The sequence below is a fragment of the Cystoisospora suis genome (assembly GCF_002600585.1).
Source record: "Cystoisospora suis strain Wien I chromosome Unknown contig_643, whole genome shotgun sequence".
NCBI lineage: Eukaryota > Apicomplexa > Conoidasida > Eucoccidiorida > Sarcocystidae > Cystoisospora > Cystoisospora suis.
The window spans coordinates 26,489-46,003 of NW_027153444.1; the positions used below are offsets into that span (position 1 = coordinate 26,489).

At 54.9% G+C, this 19,515-nt stretch overlaps 5 protein-coding genes across 5 annotated transcripts; 3 read left to right on the plus strand and 2 right to left on the minus strand.

Moving 5' to 3' along the window:
- CSUI_001594 (uncharacterized protein) lies at window positions 1-1,584 on the minus strand. Its single transcript, XM_068061799.1, has 2 exons — window positions 688-1,584; window positions 1-494 (listed from the first exon to the last, which is right to left on the minus strand). The coding sequence occupies exon 2, from the start codon at window positions 362-364 to the stop codon at window positions 230-232; it is 135 nt and encodes a 44-aa protein (XP_067926223.1). The 5' UTR covers window positions 365-494; window positions 688-1,584; the 3' UTR covers window positions 1-229.
- A 224-nt stretch (window positions 1,585-1,808) lies between these two features.
- Window positions 1,809-6,931, plus strand: CSUI_001595 (wd g-beta repeat-containing protein). The gene is made up of 2 exons (XM_068061800.1): window positions 1,809-3,645; window positions 4,580-6,931. Exons 1-2 carry the CDS (start codon window positions 2,380-2,382, stop codon window positions 6,281-6,283), a joined length of 2,970 nt encoding a protein of 989 aa, XP_067926224.1. The 5' UTR covers window positions 1,809-2,379; the 3' UTR covers window positions 6,284-6,931.
- Window positions 6,932-7,898: 967 nt separating this feature from the next.
- On the plus strand, window positions 7,899-9,775 carry CSUI_001596 (ef hand domain-containing protein). Its single transcript, XM_068061801.1, has 2 exons — window positions 7,899-8,692; window positions 8,984-9,775. Exons 1-2 carry the CDS (start codon window positions 8,332-8,334, stop codon window positions 9,127-9,129), a joined length of 507 nt encoding a protein of 168 aa, XP_067926225.1. The 5' UTR covers window positions 7,899-8,331; the 3' UTR covers window positions 9,130-9,775.
- CSUI_001597 (methyltransferase domain-containing) lies at window positions 8,601-16,483 on the minus strand. Its single transcript, XM_068061802.1, has 10 exons — window positions 15,184-16,483; window positions 14,632-14,702; window positions 14,158-14,230; window positions 13,864-13,916; window positions 13,579-13,627; window positions 11,693-12,564; window positions 11,104-11,241; window positions 10,559-10,600; window positions 9,771-10,331; window positions 8,601-9,667 (listed from the first exon to the last, which is right to left on the minus strand). The coding sequence occupies exons 1-6, from the start codon at window positions 15,293-15,295 to the stop codon at window positions 12,401-12,403; spliced, it is 522 nt and encodes a 173-aa protein (XP_067926226.1). The 5' UTR covers window positions 15,296-16,483; the 3' UTR covers window positions 8,601-9,667; window positions 9,771-10,331; window positions 10,559-10,600; window positions 11,104-11,241; window positions 11,693-12,400.
- A 2-nt stretch (window positions 16,484-16,485) lies between these two features.
- On the plus strand, window positions 16,486-19,463 carry CSUI_001598 (proline-trna ligase associated domain-containing protein). The gene is made up of 3 exons (XM_068061803.1): window positions 16,486-17,167; window positions 17,944-18,050; window positions 18,610-19,463. Exons 1-3 carry the CDS (start codon window positions 16,864-16,866, stop codon window positions 18,898-18,900), a joined length of 702 nt encoding a protein of 233 aa, XP_067926227.1. The 5' UTR covers window positions 16,486-16,863; the 3' UTR covers window positions 18,901-19,463.
- Window positions 19,464-19,515: the final 52 nt, after the last annotated feature.

Below are 19,515 nucleotides of genomic sequence, written 5' to 3' on the forward strand. Positions count from 1 at the left end.
TGAACAAGGTCTGAAAGAAACTATAGGGATCATGTGTTGCTGGATCAGACTGCGCGCCATCGTCACAGTGACTGGAAGGCCGCCTGTCACCAGTTTGACCACTCCCCCATCCTGTCTTCATCTCGTTCTACGTGAGGACAATGAAGAGCTCTCTGTCGTCTGGACGCGATTAGAGGAAGGGCGTCCGAGAATGCGAGCCTGCAAGTCATCTAGCACCCCACACTTTACCTCATGCTTGATGCTTACAGGCAGAGACAACCAGGAAACGAAAGAAACACGCACAAAACGGAAACGGGAATAAGGAACGGATGCCGGCGGCTAGATTGATATAGATGCTATCCTTTATTGTCTTTGGAACAGGCATCTCAAAGGAGCCCCGGCCGGCAGATTTCCGGGCCTGTAGGTTCTGGATGGCCGGTGACTTTCCGAAGATCCTTGGCGTACCCTGTTCTTTGTCGGTTTGTCTCCTTCTTCTCCCCTTTCTCTGCAGTCCGCTGGGACAGAAAGGAAAACAGCACGCGAAGCTGCTGTCGAAATCAGTTCAGCGCGAGCCAGCAAAAAGTCTGGCTCTCACGGCAAACATCAAGAGACGGCCAACGTGACGCGAGGGGCCTGTCGGCGAAAGTATCATCCCTAGAGAGGGTAGGGGGAGCCAACATAATGAAGCCTTCCTGGTCAAAGACTCACACGAACTACGCAAGGGCGCGCTGGGACTGGACCAGCAATGCACTTTCTTTTGCAGCCCTCCACTCTCTGAGCGAAGTCCGCTACTGTTGACCGCTGCCGGATACGGGCATCCCCTGCCTTTCCGTCTTTTCGTCTCCCGCTCTCCACTCGGGGAAAGAAAGAGGAGAATAATTTCAAGCGCCCTCCGACTCAGCAATATGCTCTCGTAATCCCCAGGACACGCGAAAGGGTTCTTCGGCTGCGTTCTTGTCCTCTTCAGAGGAGAGGTGACGGGGCGGCCGGACGGCCAGTGGAGGGCGAAAAAAAGATGCGTCCGAAGGCAGCCGTGCTTGAGAAGACTCCCGCAATGGGGTTTCGAAGCGTGTTTTGACTACAGGGAGGGTACAGAATTCCGCACAGGGCGCGGTGACAGACGTACCAGCCAGGAACGGACTGTCCGCACACAGTCAGAGCGTGCACTTAGCGCAGAGCTGCCTGCCCGGCTCATCTGCACTGTCAGTTTTTTCTTACAGGCAAGGCAACACAGCAAGCGAAAAGCAAAGGAGAGCGTGCCACCTACTGTGTTGGCCCTCGGTCCCTTTTCGTGACGGACGGGAAGCGCTTACAGGCCGAGCACAAGAAAGACCACCGCATCTTCTAAGGCAGAAGACCATTCACAGACCACTCGTCCACATTCTCCAGGAAGCTATTCGCTGGACCGCTCCCTTCTGAGTCGGAGCTATCTCTGAGGCCGTTGGTATTCGCTCCTGCGCGTTGCAGCGGTGCTCACTCGGGGCTTCCCTCTTCAGCCGGTTCGTCTTCGGGGCCCTCCGAGTTTACTCCCGACTAGGCAAGCTACAGAAAATGCGGTCTTCGTTTCAGGAATTCGCCCGTCTCAACTTCCACGTTGTGTCACAGATACCTGTTTTTGACTTGCGTTGAATTACCAGATACCCTGTCAGAGCAGAACCGTGCGAAGCGACTGGGTATGATTGAGGTGTGCTGGCTGGGAGCATGCAAGCGTCGAAGGCAACTCATTGAGTATCAGCATGCGTCCTTTGCCTCCCGCTAACTCCACGCTTCTTCTGCAGCTAGAGAGGCTCGAAGCTGAGCTGAACCTGCGTTGTTCGCCCTCATTGTCACTTGCTGCAAGCTCGTCAAGCGGTAGTTTTTTCACGGCAGGTAGGGAGTCCAATTCCAGTCCGCTGGCCCTGTTACGGTGCGTGACTTGTTGCGGAGCTGTATGTGCATGGTTGAGAACATCCACGTCAGGTACTCCACGTGTCAGCAGTCGGATGCCCAATGTCGTGTTCTCCTGTCTGCCATCCGTCCGCTCTTTTACACTGGCCGAGACGGCAGCGGCGCTTTTTCAGCCAGGCTCGTATTCTGCTACACCGACGCGCCGACGGTGTAGCGTGTCCATAGTAAATGTGTTTTCTTCGCACCCCGATGCAGGCACCGTTAGCTGCTTTTGTGGGTGCTCTTTTTCTCTTTATTCCACGGGAGTTCTTCTCAGCCGTTCCAGCGTCCTCTTTCTTGCCTTCGGTGCTTAGCTTTGGTGCAGAGTTCCTTTCTTGTTCGTCACCTCTTCGCTCCCATCAATCGTGTTTTTGTCTCATCTCTCCCTCCCGTCACGTCTGATTTTCGCGGTGCTGACACCCCCATCCTTGATTTATTGACTGGGCCTTTTTCATTGGCGGCCGTTACCCAAGCATGTCGAGTGACGAGGAAGAAATGCGCGCCATCCGCGCAGCTCGCGGACTCAAGACACGCGCCGAACAACGGCGGGACGCGGGTCTCCATGCCCGTTCAGTTTCTTTGTCCGGAGAGGAAGCAGAAGATGAGGAGAAACATCCACCTCGGAGGGGAGGTGGCGGAGGGGAATTATTCAAGACAGTCCAAGCACGGGCAGGGATACGGTGTGGACGGGGAGAGTCCTTCGAGAGTGACACGGAGAGACGGGCATTTTCCCGCGTTGTGAATTTGGAGCGGGAATCAGAATCAGAAGACGAGGATGGCGCGTTCGGCCCGCAGCCCCTGCGTCCGTGCAAGCTGGTCCAGCCGGTGGAAAGAGAAAGAAGACAAGATAGTGACAGCAAAGAATGTGGGGAGACTTCTAAGGGGCGTCTTCTCTTTTCAACACGTGGGCGGGTGAACAGAATGGCGGTTGGCGCAAAGCGTGCGTTACGCGGAGATTTCGAGCTCGGAGGTAAGGGCCCTCGGCCTTCGGCTTCTTCCAAATCCCTCGCAGCCAAAACGGAAGGCGACAGCGAAGAAGGCTCGGATCAGGACAGTAACGAAGAGTTAGCGGCGTCTCTTGACCGGCTCACGGACGATGATGACTACCTGCTTGGACTGGATCCGGGGCCGTCTTTATCTCAACCGACTTCGGAAGGTAAGAAGGACAGAACAACGCTCAAGGAACGCTCCCAGGAGCGACGTCCGAGCTCTGATCCCCGGACGACTTCCGACAAAAAGAACGTGGCCGAAGAGGAAGACGAAGAAGACGATTCAGAAGTGTTGGATCCGGATGCAGAGGGTGCTGCAGCTCTAAGGGAGAGTATGGGCTTGCCCTGTGCTTTCGGCGATGTCAGGGCGTCGAGAGAAGCAACCAGAAAAAATATCGTAAGGGAAAGATACCGAGGTGTGGCGGCTGAGGGCGGAGGTAGCAGAGGTACTTCGGGGCAGAGTCGGACTGGAAGAGGGACGGAGGAGAAGGAAACGAGCGAGAAAGGAAGCGTTGCTTCTCACCTTGAGGAAAAACAATCAAAACCAGAGATAGCGGGCGGCAGCGACGGCCGTAACGGGGACGGGGAGCGAGAAACGGGAACACAGTTAGGGAGAGAGAATGGGGCCGAAAACGAGGAACGGGAGCGTTGGAGAAAACTGGGCCTTCCGGTCTCGCTTGAAGTGTCTGTCCCTGCACACAGTCCCTCCGTTGCCTCAGCCTTTGCGTTGAACCCGCGCGCGAACAGAATGGTGTGTCTCTATCACCTATAGCCAAGCAACGTTTGCCTCGTCGTGCCGAACAACACACGGTTTCTCCTTACCCATATTCTCATCGTGTAGAGCTCGGCGCCTGTGAAAGGTTCCACAAGCAACAGGTTTCTTTGGATGCCTGGTCACAAGGGAGTGTATGTCGGCGTACATCGGGCTAGTGTTGTCCGGGATTTCTGGTGATTGGGTGGTGCTGCGGAAAGCATACAAGTTTGGAGCCGTATATGTCGGTCCGGACTGCCTGGGTTCCGGTTGTGAGGTTCAGTTAGCCGGGACTGCCGGGGTAGATACGATTTGGTTTTGAGGGTGTTACGAGAAATATTGTTGCAGCTCTTGCGCCTGCCTTGAGACTCTTCTCATGACCTGCTCGAGAAGCGAGGAAGGAAGAATCAGGATTACGCTGTTGCCACCGTTTCTTCATTACGTTCCTCTTATGTGAATGGTGCGGAACTGTGCGCGAGCAGGCCTCGCCTTCTGAGCTACGTGGCTGTTCGCGGGGCTCGAGCAGCGGCGCCGCATGACAGAGTGCGCAGTAGACGTAACTTCGTGCAGTGGCCGATTCAAATGCTTTAAACAGTTCGGCTCACTTGTTTACGTTAGCAACACTACAAGCGTATTAGTAGGTATTTCAGGTGCGGGTGTAGTAGTTGGACGAAGTCGGCAGCACCGCTTGTGTCAGGGTCTTGTGGGATGGGGGATGCAAGTAGTGCGCGGGCCATAAACGGCATTTTTGTTTCTTGTGACGAGCATGCATAAAGGTTGGGGGTGCTTTCGCCTGCTGGTGCGTGAACCAGTTCCAAACAGGCACGACGACACAACGGTGCGCCGATTGCAACCCTAAACTTGTGCCCGACCATCGTTCCGCGCTACGATGCTGCTGTCGACATAGCGGTTTCCTTTACGCTTGTGCTTGCAGGTTACCGGAGGCGGTGACGGAGTGGTGCGTTTCTGGGATTTTCAAGGTATGACGAGCGGGATGCGGAGTTATCGCCAAGCCACGCCGGTGGAAAAGCATACCGTGGAAGCGCTAGCCTTCAGCACTACCCACGTCCTAGTCGCTGCGGGAGATTGTCAGCTCCGACTTTATGATGCGCAGGACCCGTCGGAGCCGACAGTAACGACTACAAAGGGCGACATGTACATCCGGGACGTCGCGAATACGAAAGGCCACACGCACAAGGTGTTAGACTGTCATTTCCACCCGCATGACCGAAACCGGTTCATTTCTTGCGGGCTGGACGCGAGCGTACGACTCTGGGACGTCAACACTCCTCTCACAGGCATGATGCAGACTCTACCACACATTGCCTGTCTCAAGGCGGTGGACCGCCGCGGGTTGAACAGTAGCGCGACACACTGCACGAGCTGTGTATACACTCCAACCAAGGCCAGCGCGGTAGTCGTAGGGTGTGCAGACGGTTCCTTGCAGATGTGGGGGAACGTTGGTTCTCGGAAGAACTTTGGGCGGCCAGATGGAGTGGTACGGGATGCCGATTTGGCTTCGCGGCTTAGCGCTGAGAAAACGCGGGTAACGGGAATGAGTTCATGGACGGGTCAGGGAAGGTATGGAGGAGCGGTGTCTGTCACAGGGTTGCGAGCGTTCAAGGACGACTTCCGCGTCGTGTCGCGGAGGGTAGATTCAAAGTTAGCGCTCTGGGACTTGAGGAAATTTACAGCCCCCGTGATAGTCGCCCACAGGGATCTTCCAACAGCGAGCGAGAGAGCGGGGATCTGCCTTTCGCCGGACGAAAAGCTCGTCTGTGTCACCACACAGTTTGAAGGCCGCAGACCTTCGAGCAATGAGGGTAAGGACAAGTGCTCCGAGCAGCCCTCTTCTGTGGCAGGAGGAACTATTGAGGTGTTCGAAGCCCAAAATTTGAAGCATGTTGCCTCGTTTGCACTCCCTGCTGGTGTGCAGCCGCTACGTGTTGAGTGGCCAGAGGAGACGAATCAGATTCTAGCCTGTTGTTCAGATGGGTCAGTGTCCATTTTCTTTGACCGCGATCTTTCAACCAAAGGGGCGTTACTCTTCGTCGACACTCCAGAGGGGCGGAGGCGGCGGGAGGCCGAGATGGAGGCAAATATGATGTTTGCGAAGGAATATATATTTGTCCCTGGACAGCTACCTGAGGGTTACAAGGAGACGTTCGACGGCCAGATCATCAAGGTGAAGCCCCGCGGGCGGGAACGCTTGAGGCTCTTCTTGGAGTCCCAGAAAACAAGCGTGCCTCCCCGGCCGGCCAAGGAGGGTTACGCTGGAGCAAATGTTGGGGGAGGGAACAGTAGCCAGCACCTTCTGAGGAAGCTGGGACTGCTGGATTCTGCGAAGTTGAAAGAGGAAGACGCGATAGACCCAGTGGAAGCACTAAGGGCGTACGCAAAGGAAACGGAAAAAGCCGGCATGCAGAGTCAGTTGATCAGCCGCGCGTATGCCACCACGCAACCCAAAACCATTCTAAATACTACTATGGAAGAAGAAGATGAAGATGAGCTGCTCAAGACCAAGGAACGCTGTCCGCGTTGTGCCCTGAGGATGTGCCAGTGCGGCTACATGGAAGAAATGCAGAGACTCGAGAATGAAAGGGAAGAGGTCAGCGGCAGGAAAAGGCTGAAGACGTGAGCGCGAGAAGGCACGAAGTTTGAGAAGACATCACGGGAAAAGCGAAGGAAAAAAAAACAAGAAAGGGACCCTACAGCTGAATTATCTACAGGAAGTGCGAGGGCGGTCTTTAATATGAACTTGAAAGTTCTACATACACTTGCCTTTTGCTTTCGCAAATGGTTCGTTCCAGCCATTACGTTGTGTAAATATTAGGGACACCTTAACGGCTTACTCCAATTCGGGGGCCGAAGCTGTCCTGGTTCGCGCTGGCTCGTCACAGCAGTCGCCATTCATTGCTGTCCTCTGCAGAGCAGCTCGGCGGCCGGAGTCCCACTGCCAGTGAAGCACTTTCATAAGCGGCCGGTCTGCCGCGGCGGTTCTAGGAATCTGCACAGCATGTTTCTGACTTCGTGCAGGCAAGCACTCGTACAGAGCCGGACAGAGCAGGTCGTTGTGTACACGACCATCTCGCGGCTCGAAAATCACTCTGAACCGTGCTATCCGCGCTGCACTCTGTACCGTAGCCGTCAGCACTCCATTAACGTTCGCCCGTGCTACTGCGTGTTACAATAACCGGCGTTGTGGCAGGATTGCAGTGTGCAAACTTCTTCAGTATAAGGACCCGAACTTATGAAAGACATCGTGAGCCGCGAGCACGCTCCCGAGAATTCAGTCATAAATTTTCGGTTCTTAGCAACCAACGTTCTTGCTTCCGTCTCACGCCTCATCAGCTCCGTCCGTCTCGAGCGTCAACGAAGAATAGTGCGGCTTAGCATACAAGTTATACGTGGGTGTCGGTAGCACAGAGGCACTGGCAAATCTAGACTCAGTTTCAGCACCGGCGAACGTTAGTGCCGACGGCTACGGTACAGAATGCAGCACAAATCGCACGTAGTGCCTGCCGGAGCTGTGCTACAGAAGGCAGAGACAGGGTCCTGTTCCTTTTGCGACTTCTACGAACCTTTCTCCTTAGCGAGAGGAGGATTTTATGAACACTGAATAGCTTTGTTTCTTTGTCGCCTGGGAGTGGTCCCAATCTCCCAGGTTCTCTCTCGTCCTCCCGGATCAGGACGCCGTCAGACTGTCTTCGTGTGCCGATAGGTTGGGGGTGTGCATACGGCGGGACTGTCCGCTGCCGCAGTGGTCTTGTCGGAACTTAGCAAGCCGCGGAGGTTTTCCTAGCGCCGGTAACACCACTCCCGGGTGCGGAGCGGGGTAGAGTAACTCTGATATTGCAAAGTCACCTTGATCGGCGACATGTGTTAAGGTTTCTGAGCAATAGCCGATAGCCCACTAGCTGGCTTCCTAACCCCCTTCAAACCCTCAATTACGCTTTGAAGCGCCCGGCTGGCAAGCCAAAAGCTGAACTTACCGGCCTCTTACAAGCGGGGCGGTCTAAAACAGCGATGTTTGTTCTTTTAGCCCAGCTCCGGTCGTCGCTTGTACCCCCGACACCGAGAAAACAATACCGGTATAGATCGGGCTGACAGCCAGTCTGAGGGAAGCGCGCAGGACAGCCGCGTCTCCCCATCCGTGTATGAGACCACAGTCTTCTCCGGAAGAGAGCCGATTCCGGCTCCGCCTGATGTCAGTGGGACAGTGGTCTCGTAGTGCTGGTACCGTCTCTCCCGCACCCGCCTGCCGGGGGGTCCTCCTGACCAGATGCCGCAGCGTGACTGCTCATTAAGACCCGGGGAAGTATCTGACTTACTTGACTTAAGGCTTGTTTCCGGCGAACTGGAAGTTTCCTTCGGCATTTTGATGGTCTTGCACAGTTGCATTGCGTGACAGAGCTTGTGCATGCAGCTTTGTCTTTGCGTGCCGGTTGTCCGTGTAAGTTTTGTCAACATCTTGGCGGCGTTCTTCGACATCTGGTTTACAGTTCTGACGTACTTTTGGAGGTCACGTAGCTGCGGTCTCAAAGTCTTTCTCCGTGCTGGCAGAGCTGACCGGCTGGGGTGTTCGGTCGCAACCTTCTCGCGAGCGTCTCCACCGCTTTCTTGTCTCCCCCCGACGCATACGCATTAGCCGTTTTGGATTACTTGTGTCGATCACAAGGCCCCAACATGTTTCTCTTGAGAGGCTTCCTGCTTGTGATTGTCATCTTTCTACTCCCAGCCTCGCCAGACCATTCCTGCGCAGCGGCAGCCGCGCCCAGTCGTCAACCATCCCAGTCACAGCCCGGGGGCGCTCAGCAGCAGCAGTCTGGAAAGAAACTGTCCCCAGCAGCTAAAGCACAGACGAGCCGCTCTCAGGCTGCCCAGCAGAAGCCGGGAGGGCCGGCTCCGGCTGCAGCTGCCTCCCCTGAGGCTGACCGCACTGCCCAAGACGACAAGGACACTATCCGAAGTGTTGGCAGGCAGCTCGATAACGATGAAGAAGACTTTCTGAGGGAAGAATTCGCCGAGTACGACACGAATGGTGACGGTAAGCGGCATGCGCCGAGACTGACTATCAGCTAGGTCCCTGGTGACGAGACGGCTTTGATCACAGGAGTGAGGGTGGAGTCATTGTTACAGTTAGCTTGTCAAGGGACTGAGAGTGAGGGGGGGGGATACCGTTGTGAGGACTTCGTGTCTGTCTGCCCGTCCGATCTGACACGGTGCCCTGCACTGGGAACTCGCGGTCACTGAGGCGATGCAGTAAGGATGTCCCGTGACGACTGCGGTAACTAGTAACCCTGATTTCGGGGCCAGCGCTCTGGTTGGCTATTTGCAGGCATGCTGGACGCGTACGAGGTACGCATAACGCATCCGGAGATTGCCAATAATGAGTTATTCTCCTTCTTCACCTCAGTGGATCTCAACCAAGATGGCCTGCTGACGTTATCAGAGTACCGAGAATACATAGAATCGACAATGTAAGAGCCCGGCCTGCTGCGGCAGCAAGACCCATGCAGACCGCCCGCGTATTTGGCGAGCCAAGAAACCTGTCAGCGTACCCCTGCCTCCAAGCTGCCAAACGGCATGCGTCCGCCACGCGACGAGACCAAAGAGTGAATAGTGCCATGTGGCCGCCCACGCGAACTCAGTTTCCGGTCAAGAGAATCCTTCTCAGCCAGCGTGGTGCCCTCGTAGGGTCCGAAGGACGAGTTCACACAGTCGGCTCCATGTACTCGGCTTGCCTCATAAAAGTCTCCACCTGGCATCAGCAGCGTGCTCGTGGTGTGAACGTGTCTCGTGGACATGACAAGCCAAGCGTCCAGGTTTTGCCGCGTGGCCCCGTTCTCCTCTGCTTAGTGTCGCTGTTGCCTCCCGTCATTCCCATCGAGGTGGCGCTCTTTCGACTTCGCTTACATTTGTCTTCCTCTTTTGGCAGTCACTTGGCATCCGAGCGGTGACAATTGTGCAGCCGGAGAGCGCACTTGGATCACGTCATTCTTCAGGCCACCACGTGACTGGCCTGTAGGAGCACACCAGGTCCTGACAGAGTTACACCTGGTCTAGACTTCAGGGGGTGATAAGATTAATGGAGTGGATAGGCAAGCCTGTTGTTGGTAACATACCATCGCCAGATGGACGTAGCAGTACACGAAGCGTGGTGCTTGGAGGGCGAGCCCACCCGAAGTACATGGTCGTCACCTCCGGTTGGATGACTTGTTTGAACCTCACACCTATCCGATAAGACCCCTGTATTTATGTCACGCGGGTCCGGCGTGTCCGTATTGTCGGACCGTATAGGGGCCGCAAAAATCTCCGGGCGCTGCTTCTGGTCGACTTCCCTTGAAAGACAGTGTCCAGTCCGCCGGCATGTGTCGAAAGCTTCTCGAATCCGGGAAGAAGAGATGGCCATATATGATTATTCAAGTTTCAAGGCGACAGTTACAATAGTCGTATATCAGGACCGGAACAGAACGGTTTGCTGGCAGGAAATGGGTCGTTAAGTATCACACCTGGCCGCACACGCAGCAGAGTGCGATTCGCCGCCCGGCAGTTGTTCGCGCGAAACGAACAAGTTCGGGCGGCTTTCCTGCTTCTTAGCGCGGCTCATTTTGTGGGAGAGGGTAGATTGTCCACCGTGCGCAACTCGCGTCCTTTCCTCCTGGCGACGATCATGTAAGTGGTGCCTGCGCCCATAGGATGCCAAGCAGACAATACTACGACTAGTCTTGTTGAGAAAGGACCGCGAGGCACACTCACTAAACTGTGCGGTACGACACCACGTCTAATACTCTGGATCTAGTAATACAGGATGCCCGCGGTGGCTCGTAGTCGGCGACAAGGCTGCATCTCACTTTTGGACATCTCTTTCTTTCGGTCAGCCACGAACAGATGCTCTTCTCAAGGCGCTCACCAAATGTGCGACGCTGCTCGTCAACAATCTCTAGCCCTGCCTGCATATCAGGAGAGCACGCAGGTTGCTCAACACGCTAGCGTAACCGAAGTTTCCACCCCAGCTGTCTTTGACAAAGCACGGGCGTCAACGCGGTAGCATTGAGTGCGCTTCAAACTTCGCCGTTCACGCACACACGAGCTGCCAACCTGTCGTTGTAAGGGCGGGCCCCAGCCGTCCCCGCATGGCAGGGCGTCCATTTGCGCGTTGTTCAGCATTGGCGGAGGGTACAGCGCACAGAGGTTCCAGTGCAACAGCAGCACGCTACGCTCCCGCCGGTCTGGCGAGAACTGTCTCCGACGCATCATTGAAGTGCTCGCTCAACACAACCGTCCGCACAGGACAGTGCGCTCGTTTGCGCACTGTTTAGCGTTGGCAGAGGGTGCAGCGCAGCGAGGCTCCAATGCAGTAGAGGCAGGGTACCGCACGCGCCGGCGAATATCTGCAGTGCGTTGCTGCTTCGCAAGGCACCAAGCAAGTGCGCTGTACGCGGTTGTCCGACTTACCTCATCCACCAGCTGGCTGATGGGTCTGTTGTAGTAACAACCATAATGCGTGACGTGCCGAAGAAGATGGCGTTCCATCTTTTTGTTGAAATAGCTCCACGTTCCTTCGCCATGCTCCAAGAGGAGCAACCGTCCGTCCTGCACCAAGACAGACAACGCCGGGGAGTACGTAGAGTCTGAAGGATATTTCAGAAGTTCTACTCCAGGCGCCGACTGAAGTAGAATTTCTGAAATATCCTTCAACACCTGCCGCTGCGATTTCGACGGCGTAGTATGACCGCTATTGGCGCGAAGGTCCGAAATACCTACTGGAGCCGCGGTCTCCCTGCAACCAGAGAGCTGATGCCTTCGGGTCTTGCTTTCGCTTCGGTGCATGCGCTTTCAAACGTCCCTCCCAGCACTATAGCCTAACCTGCTTTCTAACGTCCGCCCCCCATACTCAGCGGGCCTCGGCTGTGGTCGCCTTCACTGTTGTTGGGTGAAAAAGGCCGCCGTCATCTCGGTCAGTACAGGACAACCATCGAACGGCTATGCCCGCAATGCCGTACAGCGTCACCGAGGGTGGATGGGACCTCGGTGTTGCGTTTACCTGTTTGAGGACTCGGCGCAATTCTCGGAGTGTCTCTACGGGCTTTTCGTAAGAGCAGACACCTGAACCGAAGAAAACCAAGGTAACCTTATGATCAAAGGCTCAAGTCGGCGGTTCACGTGAAACGACAACTGTTCCAGATGAGAGTTGTGCACATAGTGTTGCAAGGGATTCAGCTTCTGCAGTTGCACACGCAGAGCTAGTGAAACGGGTGCGTACGAGCGCCCACGCGACCACTACTTATCTGTCGATACATCCGAGAGGCGGCAGAGACCATTTTTTCTCAATAACCTACCATCTAGCAGAACCCTGCTGGGGTGATTACGATTCAACGAGGATACATGGAGTGGGACCGGCCAGTCAAAAGGCCAGAAGCGCCGAGTCTGTACTACGGTAAAAAAGAAGATGCAAACTCCTAAGAGTGTCCTCTACTTTGAGGAACACCGGACGAAGCCGTGTGGCACGGAACCGCAAACAGGAAGGCGGAAGGCAGGCCAGCGACAAGATTGTCACACGAGAGCGCCTGAGCGTGGCCTTTGGCGTTTCGCCTTGACGACAGCCGCTCAGCATTTGGCAAGCGTTAAACAACGCAGGTGTCCGTAACTTGCAGCACCTAAGGAAAGGGCACCTTTTGACGACAGGAGACCACTCAAAGAAGAGCAGCAAGCGCGGAGATTCCAACAATGGACAACGTGCGTACTAAACACTCTACGTAGTCCTCGTAACTTCGGGGTACCGGCTGACTCCCACTCGGCACCGGGACAACGTCGTCTCACCGAAGGTATCGACGACAGTATCAAACGACTCGTCAGGGAACTGAAGCTGCATTGAATTCTGTACCTTGAACTCCACCGGAATAGTACCCAACAAACCTAGGAAACCCTCAGAAACACACGAAAGAATGTCCCCCGTTGACTGCGTTGTCGCATTCGTCTCTCACGCCACCCTAAAAACCCGTAAAATACACTAGTGACGAGCGTTCGAGTGTGACGCTGCAGCATCTGAGCGGCAGAGCCTATCAGCTGACAGGACTAGAACAGCGTATGAGATCACATCATCATGTAAAGCAAACTGTGCCAAACTGAAAGCTAAGTAGATCCGAACTCGCCCAAACTGCCGTTTCGTGAAAGACACGTCGACCGCACACACCGCGCCAACTGCGTCTATAGAAGCGCATCTACATGCAAATGTATACCCAGGTAGACAAGTGAAAACGTTTGGTCGTTCGTCGTTCACGGACGCGGATCCAAGAGTCGGAAGTCACTCCGAAGGAAACGTCAGTTGTAGTTCCCACATCTAAAGTAAAGTGGAAGGCTTGTGGAGCAGGACCCAACAAAGCAAGCACGAGGTGCGAGACAGGTAAGTCTTTTGCTCCTGACTGACGCGGGCACCCGCGGTTGCAGGAAAAACGCCTTCGAAACCGACAGCTGCGTATTACCACTCACAGCCGTGGCGGCACGTCAGTGACCGATCGCAGGCAGGTACCATGTTAACAGCAGGATAGCACGGAACCATGCGGCCGAAACACCAGGACACCAGTACGCATTAAACCAACTTGCAAGGACGCACAGACATCGATTGGGTATCACTCACACAACTGGAAACTGTTTCCTATGCACCAGTCGTGCTCTTTGCCGGGGGACGTCAGCGCTCCAGCCGCTGTCCAAGGTAGACGAGGCATACACTGACCTATGCATCATTACGCCCGGCCCCAAGCTCGGCTACAGGAGAACTCCATGCACGACTCACACCCACTACGGCAACAGACGCTCAGCCACGAGCTGTCGTGTGCAGTGCAGGCGGAAAAAGCGTGCGACAGGCGAGACTGCCCAGTGATGGTGCGGGTACTTGTCCGCGCGCGATCGCATTAGCAAGTCCACTCTTACCTTTTTTCTCCAGAGCTTTCACAAGCATCGGGCGGCTGAAATCCGTTACCTGCGCAGAAGCCAAGGCGAAAGTAGTGTCCGCCGCAGTGCTGATTCTCTCTCGAATGAGACGCTTTCTCGAGCACCGAACCTTCTCACGATGTGGGAAGCTTGTACAGAGTTCGCCAGCCGACAGGACGGAACTGCGCGTGAAGCGTCCGCATGCATGGCTGTGCGTGGCTCGACCTACCTGTCAAGACTTCCAAGCTGCCATGGCCATGCGGAGACACTCTGCCAGTGACTTACCACAAGACGCGTGACTTTCTCAGCATTGTAGAACTTGAAGTTCCTGCCCGTGCCTGGGAACAACGCCGCCACCTCTCGCAAAACAAAAATACCGCAGCTGCCAAGCGCTTGAAAGCCGCCGAGTGTGTACGCCTGCTTCCGGATGACGAACCCGCGCCTACAAGGGAGTGGTGTGTCAGTCCACGTATCAGTACCACGAGATTTCCTAACTGTCTAACATAGGTAGCCATGGATGTCTCTCCCCGAGACACAAGGAATCGTCGCCACTGTCTCGTCTTCAAGGTGCCTTAATACCTGCTGCCACCTCCAAGACGTTCCCGCTGGCACGGGAAACCAGTTGTTTCCTCCACTTTCGGATACCCAGGAGCTGAAAACAAACAGGTAAGGCCAAGAGCCATGCAAGCCCGAAGTGTACAAGGATTAGCCCTGTCCCTCACTGCGCTGCAACTATGTAAAAACTGTCCACTTCGAACTCCAGAGGGCTCGCAATGACCAGTGAACCGAAGAGGAACGCCTTCACACCAGCTGTCTCTGACGTCACAGCCTTCCCTGCAGGAGGTGATCACGAGAGCCGCGGTCCAGCTGTCGACACGTTCGACAGACGGGCCTCAGACTTTGAAGCGGTTACAGTACCAGAGCCGGAAGAACGCTGTTGACTTCTGTCGTTGCACACAGCCCAAACGCAACCGTACCCTCATTGCTCAGCAATACAGAAAAACGACCTCGCGAGCCACGCCCTTACCGACGGTGTGATACCAGAAACCTTACAGTCTCATCGAGGGCAATCTCGTGGTCCCACGAAGCGGCGCTCTTGTCGAAAATCTCTCTCCTCTGTCTCTCTGCAAGTAGAAAACGTCGAAAAACCAGAGGTCTATGGCCACATCGAAGGGTCGCCGCGCTCAACACATCGCCAAAGATGCTAACGTCTCCTGCCAGTAAACGGGAAACTTTCGTTGGGAATCCAGACGTCAGTGATACTGAAACAGCCAGGAGAGCGTAGCACCCCTCCTTGAAACTCTGTTTCTCCCGGCTCTAAGGAAACGGCTTAGAACTGATAAAGAGAAAAAAAAGGAACTCTGCTGTAAAGTCAAAGCCCCTGCCATGTTCCTGGAGGCAGAGGATTTATGTGGGCTTGCGAGTAAGTGAAGGCAGCACGGCCAGAGTTTCGTACACTCCGGCGGACGATAAGTACCGGTGCTACAACTAGGTTTCCCCCATGCTCTTGATATAGGCTGTCAAGCGGACCGTAGCTAGGTAGGACGTCCGAAGCCAGAAAACAGCTCAGTCCCGAGAGACAAAGAAGCCGGCCTCTTTCCTTACCGTTTGGACATGCCCGAGTCGGCGGTTTCTTTGTCATAATGTAACCCATGTAACAAGCTCCTCCAAACAAAGCAGCCCCAGCAAGCCCGAAGGCCGTGTTCCGTGCGCTCATTGTTGGGAGCACTATGCATGCGCATACGAAACCCTTTTTTCTCGGCAAAACTCAGAAGAAGAAAGTCACTCGACTACCAGCGGGCTCCCCGCGAGCAAAGAAACACAGCACGCCGGTGCGCAAGAGATGCCTAGCGGGCAGCCGGCGGACCTCCACTTGCTTACTCAGACAAAACTGGGAAAACGCCGAACGGATTCACGCATAAAGGGCCCGTTGACTGTCGTCACTGACAAGGGCAGCCGCTTGACACAAAGAGTATTTGTAAGCGAGAGCAACTACGAGCCAAAGAGACGGACACATTAGCGTGCGGCTGAGAAACTGAAAAGAAGGCAACATTTCTGATGAAAGTTTACGCTTATGGTACTGCAGATGGCACTGTTCAGCCCCAGGTCGCACATCAAAATCACCGACGGCCGCTCCTTCGCGTTGTCATTTTTCCTAGCTATATCGAGAAACCAGGATCACGGGTGGTGAGCAGATGGAAGAGTAGGTCCAGGATCTAAGGGGGCTAATACTCTGAGGCTCCTGACCTTTATGTACGGAGTTCTGAGGCGGGCAGGCTCCGAAAACAAGCAAGTGAAGAGCATCAGCCGGGCGGCAGAGAGTATGCAGCCGCGTACACAGGTGAAATTTCTTGAGATCACAGGTGACAGATGCGAAAATTCACTTGAAGAAAGCCAAGATACACGTACAACAGTGGCCGTTAAGCACTCGCCCCAAGCGCCCACCCGGAAGCGTGGACACCCAAGCGCCCAAGTGAGAGTTCTCCCTTGAAGCTCATAGCAGAACCAGGTGAGCCGCCCACCATATTCCCATGGCCGGAAGGAATGATAAGACGAGAAAGAAGCGAACACGCACAATCGGCACGAGCGAACCGCGTCTCAACCATACTCCATCTAGCCGAAGAGAAGCGCAGAAGGACGGACATGAAAGAAGCGGGGTAGGAGACGACAGTACACGTCTCCGCAATAACGCGCACGGGGCGTTGAGCATTCCGGGTGAAGAGAACCGTCACCAACAGGCTGAAACGTTGAACCCCCCAAGGAGAGCTCATGTAGCCATTTTCGCTCCATGCGGGCGCGAACGACGATTTGAGCCGGCATGCGCATGCGGCCGAGATCCTCGCCCCAGTCTACCATGTCTAACCACCTTCACGGTTCGTCGCCTGTAAGGAAAGCACAATTATCCGCCATAAATCTGTCTGCAGAAGCTTCAGATTCTTTTTGCTTCAGCACGCCAGGGCGGTGCGGCAACGTCCATATCGATGCCTCCCAGCCGATGCATGCAGTCAACAGTGACTGTATCAAGTTACCCGTGTGGCAGCTACCGACGACCGCGACAGCAATTTTGCATCCACAGCGTTGCACTTTCACCTCGTCACAAAGAAACACAAGCCAGGCGAAGCGGCTTTGCAGAAGCAGCGCCTACACACTTTCTGTCGTACCTCCGCGCTACTCACGCCTGGTTTCTTCCACTATTATTTCCCGTGTGCTACAGCGGAATGAACACACACTTGCTGCTCGTTTGTCTTCTGTCCGAAAAAGTGCTTGGATCACTAGGCGAAAGAAATGCCCCCACAACACCCCAGAGTCCCCGATGCGGCATCTGAGGATGCGGGCTTCAAGGAGCCTTCGACGGATCCGCCGGCCCCGAGTCCAGCGGTCCCCTCCGGTTGGCCAGCACTGGCTTCACTGCCAGTGGAGGAACGCGTGCGCAAGTACCTCGTGGAAAACAACGTTGAAGACTTCGACTTGGTTCGCGTCCGCCCGGACTACTACGAGCTGACGTTGGAGGAGCGAAGAAATCTCTTAGGAGCGCCTTCTGTTGACCACTTGTGCAAGACGGTTGTCATGGAAAATACCAAACATACTGGTGAGAGGCGCGGGTCCTTCGGCTAAGGTCCCTGCAGCGGTAGCCCGCGCAAGCAGGACGGCGAAAAGCGCTCCTCCCGCAGCTGGTCGCACAGCCTTGAGATCTCTGGGGACGGGTAATGATTGATATTCAGATGGAGATACCTAACTTAGAGGGTTAGGATTCGTTACCGTTGCTTACACGACGAGCATGTGCTGTGTGTGGCTTGGGACTCGTATGAGTGACGATCTTCTCCGAGGAGAGTGGGTGTGGTCGCTCGACTCGTGGTGTCATTAGACGTAAAAAACAGCTCTTCGTATCCCATTTCACCACTCTCCATATCCGTTGCCTCTCGAGGAGAGTCCGGCTTTTGCAGTTTGTAAGGCAGCTCAAGGTAGAGGCTTACGAATTGGCTGCGACATCAACATGCAATTCATCGTCCGGAAACTTGCCTGTATGATTGCGCGTACACGAGGGTACAGAGCTGCTTGCCTCGGTCGCGCAAGCCTTTCCGAAGCCCCGTCCCTTCTTTTCTCCTCTTGTATCGCTCCCTGGCACCTTGTGGTGACTGCACTGACCCATGACACTAAATCGTGTTAAGTGTCTTCTAAGCGCCAGCAACCGGCCTCTCGTGTTGTCCGACGCACTCTTCAGTTGATCGAGCCATACTCACCGCCTCATAGATTGCGCTGAAGCGCTCACGGGTGCATGGCTAGCCCTCCTATACCTCTCAGGAAAAATCCGACTCGCACACCGTTTTTCCTTGCCATCGGTCTATCCACTGTGCCTGCTTTCAGGCGTCAACGACAAAATAAACAGCAAGTACTATATGGTCGTTATCCAGTACAGCAGGAAAGTTAACGGAGAGAGAGTGAAGGATTTGATCAAGCAACTGAATGCAGAGGTAAATGTAATTTCAGGTTGCCGGCAGCTGGCGTGTATTGTAAGGCTCAAAACTCGAAGGTCTGTCCGGACTGGAGCTTATCAAAACCACGAGTGTGTGCGAACTAAGGGTTGCCAAAGCGAACGCCGATCACAGGGCAGCCCACGAAGAGTGCTCAGACAAGCTGCAGCGGGACAGTTGTTTGACCGGTGCTGAGGCGATGTAATCCTCGGTTACGGATCGGATGCTCTGCCATCTATTGGTGCATATGGTAAACGCGTATGTGACTTCTTTAAGAGTGGAATGCATGAAAAGCGTCTCATTTCGCGGGGCGGAGGAGCACGTATAAGCTTTGACACTAGCTTCGAAGATTTGCAATGCAGGCACATCAGAACGGGTCGGCAGCTGATCATTTGGTGCTCCTGCGCGTATATCAGGCTGCGCGGATTCCCCCGTGATCTTTAGAGTAAAGCGTTAACAAAGCCTTGTGCACCACGCCGTTTGCATGGACACTCGGTACGCGGGGCAGGACGACACGAGCTTTAGTGGCCGATCTTATTTCTGAATGGTCCTTGTACAGCGGGGTTTGAAGCTGGGAAATAAAAAACTCAACTTCAATTTCTGCAAGGACAGCGAGCAGCTGACCGGATTTGTTTATAATGCCATCACTCCGTTCGCTTCAACAACTGCCATTCCTGTGATCGTGGACTCTCCGATTCTTTCCTTGGACCCCCCATTCATCTGGTTAGGTGGCGGCGAAGTAGACCTGAAGTTGCGCGTCACTCTCAGTGACATTAACCGCGTCTTCGAGCCTCATGTCGGCCCTGTCTGCTTCGAGAGCGGTTGCGACAAGCAGGAGAATACCCCGTAGCGGTCAGGCGGGCAGATTTTGAAGGAACTAGTGCGGCGGGGCCTGAACGCGATGACCATGTCCGCGTCTCGATTGTGCCTGTTCTGTGCTCCTTGGCTACTTTGAAAGAACACGATATGAAAGGCTTGGAAGCAGGTGGACTAATAACAATCACACGGTGCGCAGTGTTTAAGCTGTACGAATCCGGGCACAAGCCCGTGTTTGGGTTGCTCGAACATAGGGATGCGTCAAAGCAAGGGGTTTTCATGCGTACACTCGTAGCGGCTGCCGAGGATGATCCTCTACCAATAGACGTCGAAGACGATGACTCTCGGGGCTTCCCCTGACATGGCGTCCTGTCCCGCTTCCATGAAGGCGCATCCGGTTCAGTCCTGTGTTGTGCGTGTTCAGTATTGTGCCAGACCGCAAGCGGCGCGCCGTCTCGAAGCGCGAGGCATGTTGTTGGATCAGAGACTACGCGCAGAAGCGCATTCGATGCGCTTGCAGACCACAGCGCAGCCTGCATATCGAAAGAGAAGCCAGTCCACGACCCCCGCAGCTTCAAGGGCTGCGTGCCCCCTCCGGTGCTTGCCGCTACGTAGTAGGTTCTCGTGTGCAGGCATCTCGTTTTGTATG